The following is a 15,220-nucleotide window of genomic DNA, read 5'->3' on the forward strand; positions in this document are numbered from 1 at the left end:
CTTGGATATAACTTGATAGCGTAAATCGTTTATATATCGTTTTATATCAACTATACATCGTCGCAGTTATATATTGATATAACAATGCATCATTACAACCCCTACTAGTAACCAAGACATTGCCTTGACATTGATCTCGGTCTGCCTCGTCTCGAGTTTACCACCTGATCCCAGAAAAGGGTAGTGGTGAAGGGTAAGTGGGCACTTTCACCCCGAAAATGCCTACTTACCCTACCCGCTACCCCTTTCCGGACTGAACTCGAGGAGTGTTTGGCTGACAGAGAAAGTCTGCAAGCCCCTAACCCTCTTGATGGAAGTGAGCACGGTCAGGAGAGCCATCTTAATGGGATACTTCACCGCTTTTTCATATTAAACTATGTTATTCCCTTAACTAAGACGAGTTGATACATACCTCTCTGATCTGTGTGTGCACTTAATCTCTCTGACACGCAGTGACGATCCGATAGCATTTAGCTTAGCACACTAAGCCCAGTTCATTCACTATGGTACCAAACAGAGATGAAGTTAGAAGCGACCAAACACCTCCACGTTTTACAGTTAAGTTTTAAACTCAATACGGTTACACGAATAGTTGAACGATCAAGTACGATGACATAAAATAAAATGTGGTGCTTTTCTAAGCGGATTAAAAAGGAGAACTATAATGTATGGCGGAATAGCACTTCTGAGAGTACTTCGACTTGGCGCAGTAAAAAGTCCCGGCTGAAACATCCTCCCTCACATCTCCTCCCCCCTGCTCTCCTTTCTGCCAATAGTGGGGAGGGGAGATGTGAAGTCAATTGTTGGTACCATAGTGACTGAACTGGGCTAAGTGGGCTAAGCTAAATGCTATCAGATCGTCACCGCACATCAGAGCAATTAAGTGCACACACTGAGACGAGAGAGGTATGTATCAACTCGTTTTAGTTAAAGGGGGGGTGAAATGCTGTTTCATGCATATTGATCTTTTTACACTGTTAAAGACATGGAATCCCATACTAAACATGGACAAAGTTTCAAAAGTTAAGGTGGACGTTTGATGGGAGTATTTCTTTGTCAAAAATACTACTTCCGGTTAGTCATAAGTTTCGGCAAGTTTTTTGCGATCATGCGTCCCCTTTGACGTTAATGGGGGCGGAATTTCCTTGTATGGGCCTTACGGACAATTCTACCGGAAGCGCGTGAGAGAGAGAGAGGGAGAGAGCGAAAGCAACAGGCTATGCCCATCAAAGCGCTCGTAGGCTGCGCTGCACAGGTAATGTGCACAATTAACAATGACATCAAAAAGTGCGTTTTTGGTTGCCAGACCAAGACAGTCCTGCACAGATTCCCCAAAAACCCGCGGTAAGGCAACAGTGGATGGAATTTGCTTTTCCGGATCAGCAACTGAGTTGCGCGAATGTTTATATCTGTTCGCTGCATTTCGGTGCCGACTGTTTCATAAACAAGGCCCAGCTTGACGCCGGATTTTCAAATCGCCTAATGCTGAAGGATGGAGCAGTCCCAACGTTAGAACCGCGGGCGGTGAGTTAGACTGCTTCAAATGTCTGTGTCTATGCTCATCAAGTAGCCCAAACATGATCACGTATAGTTACTATATATATTACTATATATAGAAATTGATCAATGGAGCATGCGATGTGTAGTGCGTGTACATTTGTTTAGCTGGCCACTATATGTGTAACTTTATGTTTGTGTATTGTAAAAGCACTCAACAATACACAAAGAGGGGGGAAATATGTTGAACTAAATAAGCGCGCTTCTTCATTCAAATGCGCTACTATTCCGTGTCTTTCTATGTAAACACTAACTTAACCTGTCTACACAAACCACGCGTAAACACACAAACACACGTGCACAACTGCACTTCCCACATGTACACCTTCAAAGACAAAAATACGACGATATAATTCAAGTATAAATATGTAAATAACACAAGCCGCTAAGCATATTATATAACGTTAGTTAGTGTATATCGTACCACATAGAGACGTCCTGCTCTAGTCGTTTTTGCTGCTGCTCCTGTTCAACTGCAGCCTCTGGGTCTGATTCCGGATCATAGATGTATGGCTGTATCTGATTAAAAGCCATATTTTTATTTTGAATAAAGTTTTTTTCCCGCTGTTAGGGATGACAGCTTTACGACGCACTCTCAACTCAACACAATAGCAGTGCGCTGCTGCACACGTCATTATTTAGCTCTGCTCACACGACACGCCCCCACCCGCTCGGCTTTTTTCGGAAAGACTCGGAACAGCGCATCTTTCTTATATAATTATAAAAAAAATAAAGACTTTTCGGAGATATGCAGGATGCAATGCTACTCTATAGGTACTCAAGATTGACATGACACTGACTGAAACTGAGTGTTTCACCCCCCCTTTAAGGGAATAACATAGTTTAATATGAAAAAGCGGTGAAGTATCCCTACACTAGCAAGTCTCTAAGACTCTAGCAAGTCAAAGGGAGCTCTTTGTAGGCCCAGCAAGACCACAGAGAGATCTCATAAGGTTCCCATCAGGTTGTGCTTCTCCAATGACTTACCTTCCACTGCACCCGACCCTCCAGGAAGGAAAGCACTGACTCAACTGCACATCTCTGTGAGTCTTCCCCACAGGAAGCATACCAATTAGCAAACCGACTCCAAAACATAGGCCCAAAGGGTGACAAACCACTCAAGTCTTCCACATCCTGTCTAGGGGCCAAGCATAAAGGTTCCAGTGGTTTGGGCATGAGTGCCATATTGTGCCCCATCCCTGAGGAAAAAAGGTCCTTCCTTAGGGAAATTCACCAGTTAGGGACTGTTGTTATAGCACAATGTCTGTGCAAGCAGGCTCAATTGGGGAAATACATATTTGTGTAGACCGTGGGGCCAGCTGTGTGCCTGTTTGTCCGGGGTGGGCCTTGAAGTGGGAGGATCTTTGGAAAGTGACATGGTCTACATGTGCCTCGCCAAATCAACTCCAGACCAGTTGTACCACCAGGAGATGGAGTCTTCAGTTCCCTGGGACCATTAGCTGATGTGACAGCGTGTCTACTGCGCAGTTGAGCTCATATGAACATGCCTGCTACCAAGATAAAGAGAACGGCATATGCCCCAGGAGCCTCTGAAATTGTTTCAGTGGAGCTGCTGTCTTCTCTTTGAATGACTTCAGGCAGTTCAGCAACAATTAGCCATGCTCTTTCATGATACATGCTGTCAAAGTGACAGAGTCCATCTCCATTCCGATAAAAGAGATGCTCTGCACTGGGGAGAACTTGCTTTTTTCCCAGTTGACCTGAAGCCAAAACGGAATAAGTGTCTGAGCACCAGGTCCCTGTGTGCACACAATAACTCTTTAGAGTGAGCTAAGATCAGCCAGTTGTTGAGATGGAGAATGTAAAGGCCCTCTTCTCTTAGCAGGGTAAGGGCAGCCTCTGGACCTGTATGTACTAGTATGCCTGACCCTCAAAAGCAAACCAAACCTTGTCATGGCAAGATTGAGACACGGAAGTATTGGTCCTTCAGGTCTATCATCGCAAACCAATCCTGTTGGAGAACGCCTGTCAAAACACGCTTCTGCTTCAACATCTTGAGCGGGACCCTGTGCATGGCCCAATTCAAAATTTGTAGGTCTAGGATTGGCAGGCAACTGAATTGTGTAGCCAAGTCTGATTGTCTTGATGCTCAACCGCAACGGAAAGGGAAGTGCTAGCCAGAAACCCAAAATCCGCACCAGATGTTTCAGAGGAACAACCGTTTTTAACATACCTGCGATAGGGTGGCTATGCAGTACATTGGCTGCCATACTGAGAAGCTGTGCATCCTGATCTGATGGGTGTGCTGGAAAACCCACCTTGCTCTGTGAACCCCAACTGGATCCCGCCTGTAGCGAGTGAAGAAGCTTTGGTCCACGCTGGCCTGTGTGGAGTTCTGAGTGTACTGTGACCGGATATGAGGAGGCAACAGGCTTGTGTTTATCGTATCCAGGCTGTGTGACTCGTGGAACACAGAAGCTGCTCTTAGAAAATTTGGGTACTTTGGGGTCAACAGTGAAATCAAAATAAACCCGTGGAAGGAGCAGTGCACTCAACACCTGACAAAGAGTAGACCCCGCTATCTCTGGGTGGCGAGTCTTAGGGACACTTCGAAGTAAACTTACTCGGTTCTTTGTGGTCGCCTGACGAGTGAGACGTGTCGGTTTCCTGTGGGCAGTTCAACACTGTGACCTGCTTGGGTTCAGGCAGTGGCAAAAATTTGATGGCAGCTGCAGGTTTTTGCAGCTTCAGTTTGCTTCTTTACTACCTAGAACTGGTGGGCAAAGTCCTCAACAGTGTCAACAAAGAGGCAACCCTGCGAGATGGGCGAGGGAGTGTTTAGAAAGTGCACTTTGTTGAGCTCCCTTATCCTTCAGGAAAGTAGTCTTACAGGCTCTGGATGGGAGCTTAGGACATACACCACAGCCGCATGCTCCACCTGGAGAAACGCCTGTGTAACTTCAGGCAGCCCCATCATCAAGGGTAGTGAGGGTGGAGGAGCTGTAAAAGGTGTCTTTGTGAGCTCCTAATGAAAGAAAGGCACCAGGGCAGGGCGTGACTCCGAGCCCCAGAAACCAATCATGCAATTGCAAGCTCTCAATTTGATGCTCTTGGTGGCCCGGTCAAGCATGGCTGCCAATTCAGCGTCACTCTACCAAACATGAGGGTGGGAGCTCAACTGAGTCTTCTGCATCAGGAGGATCTAGCCCCCCCCCCCCCCCCCCCAATGCTGCCATGTGAGTCCCCGAATTAAATGAAGCTTGAGTGATCGAATGGAATTCAAGCATAGTTCAGGCAGACCACTGAACGCTAAACGATATCAGCTGATTTGTTACTCCACATACTCTAATCAACTATAGTATTTAAGCTCATTTAAACTCATGTTCCTCAGTCTGTCGCACAGACATTTACACCCAGCTGCACCTCCTAGTATCTTTATTATTGAGTATTGGATTTATGTAGAACTATATTGTTATCATTGTATCTCTTTCTGTAATATGTGCTAAGAAACATTTGGTTATTATGCAGGCTGGGGGATTATGTTTCAACGATGTATCTCAAGCTGTCTAGTATGGCAGCTTAAGCATCTTTGAGCCTAAGCCTTTTGCCAAATCAAAGATTGTCAATAAATTTAATAAAAGTAATATAAAAATACTATAAAAAATAATTAAAGAAGTGCCCTGTCTGAAATGACATGTGCATCATGTATGTGCTAGAAATTAGCACATAATTAGACATAACAAATTAAGGGTTCCAAACATGAGAAATTCTATTAATTAAAGTACTGTATATTCTAAATTAAAGTTGTATTAGAGATGACCAATTATATTCTTATATATTTGTTAAAAGTATTCCATCATACCTCAAGCTTCTGTAATTTGCACAACTCAAGTTTTGTCTTTGTGATGACATTGGTGTTCCAGTTGTTTGTTTGTTTATTTCAAGTAATGGACATTTTTTTAGTAATGGTTTTAATTAGTAATAACCCTGGTATTGATGATTTGTTTTGGGGGGTAATAACCCCCAATAAATATAAAAATAAATAGATTTATTTTTGAAATCACAAACAGTTCTGAGAAACTAAAACACACTGTCATGTAAAACCAAGCCTTTTTAAGAGGCAAAACCATTTAATGAAATAAATATAAACACTTGCACACAGAAACACTGCATTAAATGAAAACAGAAAGCAGCTTCAACTACTTTATCAAACAATTGTGGGTAGAAAACAGACTAAAAGGTAAAAAATTGTACATCACCAATGTTGGTGTTCAACATACAAAAATACTATATGGAAATTAAAAACTGTATATATTACAATCAAAATGATAATGTTAAACAGATATTTTACAATTATATTAAATACTATAAATCCTGTATAACATGCTGTTTGTTAAACTGTATTTTTAATCCAATTGTTAGATTTTAGAACGCAGAAGAAAATACCAATAATTCATCATTCACATGCAAGGGTTATCTTTTCTTAAACAGTTCTTCAAACTACCTCACATATGTTATGCTCCATGGGACACAGAAACATATTCACGCTATTTTTCTTCAACGTCTTCCGTGCATCTCTGATCTTTGATGACTAAACACACTTTCCACAGCCGCATTCGACTGTCTTTTCCACATCTTGTGTAAAGGAGCTGCCATCGTCGCACTGGAAACTGTAACGTTTGCGGCGTACTCTGGTGCCGCTACAGCAGAATCCCGTGTCCGGCCTGCATCCTCCGCCACACTCCTGCCAGGATATGAGCTGCGTGCTCCGGCACTGGACCTCCCCGCGCTGCACATGATGGAAATCCCGCACGGGCTCGCCCTTGCAGGGAGACACTGGAAGCAAAGGGTACATTCAAACAATGTCATAATAATCAGAGCCAGACAGTAATGGAGTACATTTACTTGAGTACAATTTTGAGGGATCTGTACTTTACTCAAGGATCATTTTAGGGGAGTACTCATGACTTTACTCAAGTACATTTGAGAGGCAAATATTGTACTATTTACTCCGCTGCATTTCTATCCTAAACCATAAGTACCATACGGTTACCGTAAGTACCAAGTATCCATAACCATAAGTACCATACGGTTACCGTAAGTACCAAGTATCCATAACCATAAGTACCATACGGTTATCGTAAGTACCAAGTATCCATAACCATAAGTACCAAGTATCCATAACCATAAGTACCATACGGTTACCGTAAGTACCAAGTAACCGTAACCGTTACTACTTCTAAAAAAAGGAAAAAATAAAATTTCTCGGAAATCCTCAGTTTGTTGTTTCCCTCTCAAACGTGATTGGATTGTGCAGGCCTCACTGATTGGGATGGCCTATCAGCAATCGCCTTCAGCTTTCCCCAAAGTCAACTCCATGATCAGATTTAGAGAAGAGACGAAACCGTGGATGAAGACGCAGCAGGTCCATCTGGGAATGTGCCGACTCGTGATGTTCTTGAGTATGCGGTGTGTTTAATACAGTCAGGTTCAAATGTGATCCATTAAAACTCTTGCAGAGGTTTGCCAGAGTGTTGCCATTGTGCTATTGCCTTGTGGGCAAGTGAGAAATGTTCAATAAAGAAACATGGTAAAAAGATGAAAATGACTTGATCTTACTTTCAATTCCTTTTACATTCTCCAAGACAGTAACATTTTTCATAACTCCATGTAGGATATTTCTGTACATAAATGTAAGCAATGGCAGTAGTAATGCAATACTTGTAGGGAAAATGTAGGGAAGAGCGGGGCACAACCTAATGATTAATGCTTTTTGACTGTCTCAGGTTGTGTAAATCCACTTGGAGTTATTACAACATTAATTTGTTATATTAATACAGTGTATACTTTTTTCTTGATTTACCCCGAAAGAATGGAAGTGAAATGTGACAACATGCCCCATAGGTGGGGTACACTGTAACATGAGCAAATGACACCTTAAAAAGTTATCTGATATATTCAAAGAAAAATCCAGAAACAAACTAAAATAGTTTGTCAATAAAATACAATTATTAACTTTTTGAAATAAAATAATGGCATTTTTTATCATTAAAAATACACACATTGTTTATTTTGACAACAAACAAATCACTAAATCATTTCTGGACATTGATTTCCGAAGCCATTTACCCTGGTTTCTCAAACCAATTCATAAAAGTATAGAATATAATATCATAGTTCTAAATAGGGTTTGATTGTAATGCAATATTATAACGCACCCCACCTGCGCGACTGGGATTTAACCTGCTCAGCTCGCATTTTCTGCTGTTAGATCAGCATTAAAGAACGATCTAAATTGTTAAATAACAGACATATGATTCAAATTTATATAGTCTTATTTTAAATAAACACAAAAAAACGAGATGAAAAATAAACCTAAGTAAGAAATGTACTTTTGCGATGGTAAAATAAATGTTCAGTAATATCTTCCAAAGATTTTTTTTAATTTTGGTGCTATTTTTTCTCTATACAGTGTTGATATAAACTACTAGTAAATAAACAAAGTTTTGTCATCCTGGCATGTGTGGAAAGTGTTAAACCATGCTTATTACAACTAACCCCGTGTTAGGTTGTGCCCTGCGCGCCCCTACTCTTGATACTTAAGTACTTTTAAAAACAAGAACTTCAGTACTTTTACTTGAGTAGTTATCTGACTGTAGTACTTTTACTTGAGTTGACATCTGACTGTAGTACTTTTACTTGAGTAGACATCTGACTGTAGCACTTTTACTTGACTAGACATCTGACTGTAGCACTTACTTGAGTAGACATCTGACTGTAGTACTTTTACTTGAGTAGACATCTGACTGTAGCACTTTTACTTGAGTAGACATCTGACTGTAGCACTTTTACTTGAGTAGACATCTGACAGTAGTACTTTAACTTGAGTAGACATCTGACTGTAGTACTTTAACTTGAGTAGACATCTGACTGTAGTAATTTTACTTAAGTAGACATCTGACTGTAGCACTTTTACTTGAGTAGACATCTGACTGTAGTACTTTTACTTGAGTAGACATCTGACTGTAGTACTTTTACTTGAGTAGACATCTGACTGTAGTACTTTTACTTGAGTAGACATCTGACTGTAGTACTTTTACTTGAGTAGACATCTGACAGTAGCACTTGTACTTGAGTAGACATCTGACTGTAGTACTTTTACTTGAGTAGACATCTGACTGTAGTACTGTTACTTGAGTAGACATCTGACAGTAGCACTTGTACTTGAGTAGACATCTGACTGTAGTACTTTTACTTGAGTAGACATCTGACTGTAGCACTTTAACTTGAGTAGACATCTGACTGTAGTACTTTTACTTGAGTAGACATCTGACTGTAGCACTTTTACTTAAGTAGACATCTAACTGTAGTACTTTTACTAGAGTAGACATCTGACTGTAGTACTTTTACTTAAGTAGACATCTGACTGTAGCCCTTTTACTTGAGTAGACATCTGACTGTAGTACTTTTACTTGAGTAGACATCTGACTGTAGTACTTTTACTTGACTAGACATCTGACTGTAGTACTTTTACTTGAGTAGACATCTGACTGTAGTACTTTTACTTGAGTAGACATCTGACAGTAGCACTTGTACTTGAGTAGACATCTGACTGTAGTACTTTTACTTGAGTAGACATCTGACTGTAGTACTGTTACTTGAGTAGACATCTGACAGTAGCACTTGTACTTGAGTAGACATCTGACTGTAGTACTTTTACTTGAGTGGACATCTGACTGTAGCACTTTAACTTGAGTAGACATCTGACTGTAGTACTTTTACTTGAGTAGACATCTGACTGTAGCACTTTTACTTAAGTAGACATCTAACTGTAGTACTTTTACTAGAGTAGACATCTGACTGTAGTACTTTTACTTAAGTAGACATCTGACTGTAGCCCTTTTACTTGAGTAGACATCTGACTGTAGTACTTTTACTTGAGTAGACATCTGACTGTAGTACTTTTACTTGAGTAGACATCTGACTGTAGTACTTTTACTTAAGTAGACATCTGACGGTAGCACTTTTACTTGAGTAGACATCTGACTGTAGCACTTTTACTTGACTAGACATCTGACTGTAGCACTTTTACTTAAGTAGACATCTGACTGTAGTACTTTTACTTAAGTAGACATCTAACTGTAGTACTTTTACTAGAGTAGACATCTGACTGTAGTACTTTTACTTGAGTAGACATCTGACTGTAGTACTTTTACTTAAGTAGACATCTGACTGTAGCACTTTTACTTGAGTAGACATCTGACTGTAGTACTTTTACTGGAGTAGACATCTGACTGTAGCACTTACTTAAGTAGACATCTGACTGTAGCACTTTTACTTGAGTAGACATCTGACTGTAGTACTTTTACTTGAGTAGACATCTGACTTTAGTACTTTTACTGAAGTAGACATCTGACTGTAGTACTTTTACTTGAGTAGACATCTGACTGTAGCACTTTTACTTAAGTAGACATCTGACTGTAGCACTTTTACTTGAGTAGACATCTGACTGTAGTACTTTTACTTAAGTAGACATCTGACGGTAGTACTTTTACTTAAGTAGACATCTGACGGTAGCACTTTTACTTGAGTAGACATCTGACTGTAGCACTTTTACTTAAGTAGACATCTGACTGTAGTACTTTTACTTAAGTAGACATCTAACTGTAGTACTTTTACTAGAGTAGACATCTGACTGTAGTACTTTTACTTGAGTAGACATCTGACTGTAGTACTTTTACTTGAGTAGACATCTGACAGTAGCACTTTTACTTAAGTAGACATCTGACTGTAGCACTTTTACTGGAGTAGACATCTGACTGTAGTACTTTTACTGGAGTAGACATCTGACTGTAGCACTTTTACTGGAGTAGACATCTGACTGTAGCACTTTTACTTAAGTAGACATCTGACTGTAGTACTTTTACTTAAGTAGACATCTAACTGTAGTACTTTTACTAGAGTAGACATCTGACTGTAGTACTTTTACTTGAGTAGACATCTGACTGTAGTACTTTTACTTAAGTAGACATCTGACTGTAGCACTTTTACTTGAGTAGACATCTGACTGTAGTTCTTTTACTGGAGTAGACATCTGACTGTAGCACTTACTTAAGTAGACATCTGACTGTAGCACTTTTACTTGAGTAGACATCTGACTGTAGTACTTTTACTTGAGTAGACATCTGACAGTAGCACTTTTACTTGAGTAGACATCTGACTGTAGTACTTTTACTGGAGTAGACATCTGACTGTAGCACTTACTTAAGTAGACATCTGACTGTAGCACTTTTACTTGAGTAGACATCTGACTGTAGTACTTTTACTTAAGTAGACATCTGACTTTAGTACTTTTACTGAAGTAGACATCTGACTGTAGTACTTTTACTTGAGTAGACATCTGACTGTAGCACTTTTACTTAAGTAGACATCTGACTGTAGCACTTTACTTGAGTAGACATCTGACTGTAGTACTTTTACTTAAGTAGACATCTGACTGTAGTACTTTTACTTAAGTAGACATCTGACGGTAGCACTTTTACTTGAGTAGACATCTGACTGTAGCACTTTTACTTGACTAGACATCTGACTGTAGCACTTTTACTTAAGTAGACATCTGACTGTAGTACTTTTACTTAAGTAGACATCTAACTGTAGTACTTTTACTAGAGTAGACATCTGACTGTAGTACTTTTACTTGAGTAGAGATCTGACTGTAGCACTTTTACTTAAGTAGACATCTGACTGTAGCACTTTTTCTTGAGTAGACATCTGACTGTAACACTTTTTCTTGAGTAGACATCTGACTGTAACACTTACTTGAGTAGACATCTGACTGTAGCACTTTTACTGGAGTAGACATCTGACTGTAGCACTTTTACTTGAGTAGACATCTGACTGTAGCACTTTTACTGGAGTAGACATCTGACTGTAGCACTTTTACTTGAGTAGACATCTGACTGTAGTACTTTTACTGAAGTAGACATCTGACTGTAGCACTTTTACTTGAGTAGACATCTGACTGTAGTACTTTTACTTGAGTAGACATCTGACTTTAGTACTTTTACTGAAGTAGACATCTGACTGTAGTACTTTTACTTGAGTAGACATCTGACTGTAGCACTTACTTGAGTAGAGATCTGACTGTAGCACTTTTACTTAAAGGGGGGGTGAAATGCTGTTTCATGCATACTGAGCTTTTTACACCTTTAAAGACTTGGATTCCCATCCTAAACATAGACAAAGTTTCAAAAACTAATGTTGGACGTTTGATGGAGTATTTCTGTGTTAAAAATACTCCTTCCGGTTTCTCACAAGTTTCGGCGAGTTTTTTTCGAGTATGGGTCTACTTGACGTTAAATAGATCGGAAGGTCCTTGTATGGGCTGTACGGGCTCTTCTCCCGGAAGGGTGCGCGCGCGCGTGACTAGAGGGCGAGAGAGGAAATGCACGCTGTAAACAGTCTCTCAGGTGCAGATCCAGTCGTCCGTGAACACTTATGTCGTGCCGCGCTCCACTTTATTCCTATGGGTGACGTCGAGCGACTTCAACGCTTCAGCACAGCATTCTGGGAAGGCAGCGCTGCATTTGAACCGATTTGAACGCAGAAATGACGGGAAGCTTCAAGGCATCGCTTCAGTCGCGTCGCAAAGTGGATTTCCACGGTCACTGCTGTCACAGGACTTCACCAAATCATACCAAAGAAGTGTGTTTTTGACAGAGCGGTCCTGCTTTGGAAGATGCCGGTGAGTAAATCAACTTCAAATGTCTCTGCTATTGGCTACCGTCGCATGAGTAAACATCAGTAAACGATACGATCGCGTGCTTCGTCATTCAAATGCGCTAACGGTTACTCCATTGTTGTTCTGTATAACGTTACACTATTCTGACTCTGACGTGCAAAACCGTTTTGCTTGCTACCTCTAAGGTCTAGTCACATACAATAGTCCATAAACCGAATCATGTCCTCATAAACTGCACACAAAGGCCCCTAAATACAGTACATACCACAGAGACGGACATCCTGATGTTGCCGTTTCTCCTGTTCAATTTATTTCAGCCTCAGATTTGATTGTGGATCATTATCTGTATTAGCTGAGATAGATGGGTTTCTCCACGCTTGAGGACGTCACCGCTTTGCGCGCTTGTCATTCTTTAGCTCCGCCCACACGATACGCCTCCAGGCGCTCGGTTTTTTCCGGAAAGACTCGGTACAGCCCATATTTCTTTTATAAATATGATAAAACTAAAGACTTTTCGGAGATATGAAGGATGCAATACTACTCTATAGATACTCAATATTGACATGAGATTGACTGAAACTGAGTGTTTCACCCCCCCTTTAAGTAGACATCTGACTGTAGTACTTTTACTTGAGTAGAGATCTGACTGTAGCACTTTTACTTAAGTAGACATCTGACTGTAGCACTTTTTCTTGAGTAGACATCTGACTGTAACACTTTTTCTTGAGTAGACATCTGACTGTAACACTTACTTGAGTAGACATCTGACTGTAACACTTTTACTTGAGTAGACATCTGACTGTAGTACTTTTACTGGAGTAGACATCTGACTGTAGTACTTTTACTTGAGTAGACATCTGACTGTAGCACTTTTACTGGAGTAGACATCTGACTGTAGTACTTTTACTTGAGTAGACATCTGACTGTAGTACTTTTACTTGAGTAGACATCTGACTAGTACTTTTACTTGAGTAGACATCTGACTGTAGCACTTTTACTTGAGTAGACATCTAACTATAACACTTTTACTTGAGTAGACATCTGACTGTAGTACTTTTACTTGTACTTGAGTAAAACTTAGCAAGGGGTATCTCTACTTTTCCTCAAGTAATTAAGCTGTGTACTCTGTCCGCCTCTAATTATGATTATGGCCTGTTGTGTCAATGAGCGTCATTTACCGATGTCACACAACTGTCCGCTGTAGCCGCTGTCACAAACGCACTGCGCCTGCCCCGTCTCAGAGGTCTCGCAGGAGCCGTGTTGGCAGGACAGCGCGCCACAGGGGCTGGAGGAAGCTTGGCCGCACAGGGGTCCGAGGAATCCCTCCGCACACTCGCAGCGATACGACTGCAGGTCCACTGGAACACAGGTGCCGTGAACACACCTTATAGGAGGGGCCAGAAGACAGTTAGCATGGTTACAATCTCTCTCTTAAACAGTACAGCATTGCACTTAAATGCCAAGGTAGTGTTGTAGTATTCGAGACCGGTCTTTGTCTTGAGACTTTTTTTTGAAGGTCTTCGTCTTGTCTCAGTCTCAACCACGTTTGAACTCGTGTCTTGTCTATGTCTCGGACTTAGAGACTCAGGATTTTATCTCAATACCAGTCAAGACTACAACTGCAAGGATAATCACTAAATCACTGGTGCATCGTCTGAGTTAACACCCTTAATGTGATTCGATGAAAAGCTTACTGCTTAAAATGCAATCAATAACTTCTTTGTAATGTGATTTCCTTTGTTACTGTGCTGCCGGGTTCAAAAGCAATCCAGCATTGTCTCAAAAATGCCCAAAATTTATATAAATGGCCAAACAATTCTGAGATTGAGTTATATATATATATATATAATAGAATATAATTAAGCAAAATATCACAGGAGCAAAAGAGCTGTTTTCATGAATATAAGTGTGATTGAAAATTATATTGATTTATACAAACGTTCAATAAACAAGAAGTTAATATATACAGTAAAAGACACATTTTAAACAGTGTTTTTGATAATTCTGCAACGTTTCATTATTGCATCAGCTACTTTGAATCGGTTGAATAAATGATTCAGTGAATGTTAAATTATGTTAATGTTTTAATGTTAAATTAATCTTTTCATCATTTATGAAGGTGTAATTGTACCAATTCAGATGCAAAATTCGGTGCCCTCAATTTTATTGTAAGTTATTTGATTGGTAACAGCACTATAGTGTCTTTCTATTCTAATTACATTTACTAATTAAATATAAGGAATTTCTCAGACAGTAGATATGAATCTTTTAGATTAATTTAAGGAGTGCGGGTCTGGTCTTAACTCAGCCTTGCCTTGCCTTGGTTTTGGTCTCGATTTAGGTGGTCTTGACTTCAACACTACGCCAAGGTCATGGCTTTGATTCCCAGGGAAAACATGAACTTGACAAGATGTATACCTTGATTCCTTAGGGTCTTGTCCACACTAATACGTTTTTGTTTGAAAATGCCTTTTTCTCCATTTTGGCTGTCCATCCACACTGAGATGCTGTTTTGGTCAATGAATTCAAAGCTTTTTGAAAATGCTTTCTAAAGTAGATACATGTGTAAAACTGTGGACAGTGTTGCCAAATCCATGTGTTTCCCACAGAATTGGGCTACTTTTAATTGGGGTAGTTTCTGATTTCCAGCCTTGTATGTAAGTTTTCAGTGCTTGAACACCCTCAAAACACCTCCAGACGGGCTATTATTGGGCTAAAATTGACTGGCCATTGGGCTCCTTCTTGCGCAGACCTGCCAAACCTTGCGTTCTAAACCGGTCATATTTTTAAGCCATGTGACCAATTCAGACCAAAATATTATGGTGGACGATGCCATACCGCAGTTGTTTTTGCTCTTCAGTTTGACATCGTTCGTAGATTAATTTGTACATACTTCAGATTGCATTGACGCGACATTTCAAAGAGGCAGAAAGTAAATATACGCCAATTGGAAATGATGCA

The 15,220-nt window shown here is 40.3% G+C and overlaps 1 protein-coding gene across 3 annotated transcripts in view; it reads right to left on the minus strand.

Annotated features, from left to right (window-relative positions):
- Positions 1 to 5,517: 5,517 nt before the first annotated feature.
- The window catches only part of slit1b (slit homolog 1b (Drosophila)), a 91,312-nt gene continuing 81,609 nt past the window's right edge, over positions 5,518 to 15,220 (minus strand). For 2 of the 3 annotated variants that reach the window (XM_067416415.1, XM_067416414.1), the window contains exons 36-37: positions 13,438 to 13,643; positions 5,518 to 6,354 (exon numbers count right to left, since the gene is read on the minus strand). In XM_067416415.1, coding sequence (XP_067272516.1) covers positions 6,110 to 6,354; positions 13,438 to 13,643 — 451 coding nt within the window. In that variant the 3' untranslated portion in view covers positions 5,518 to 6,109. The remainder of the gene's footprint in view (positions 6,355 to 13,437; positions 13,644 to 15,220) is intronic. The other variant, XM_067416416.1, reaches the window with a different exon arrangement.

The sequence above is a fragment of the Pseudorasbora parva genome, chromosome 14, assembly GCF_024679245.1.
Source record: "Pseudorasbora parva isolate DD20220531a chromosome 14, ASM2467924v1, whole genome shotgun sequence".
NCBI classification, from domain to species: Eukaryota; Metazoa; Chordata; class Actinopteri; order Cypriniformes; family Gobionidae; genus Pseudorasbora; species Pseudorasbora parva.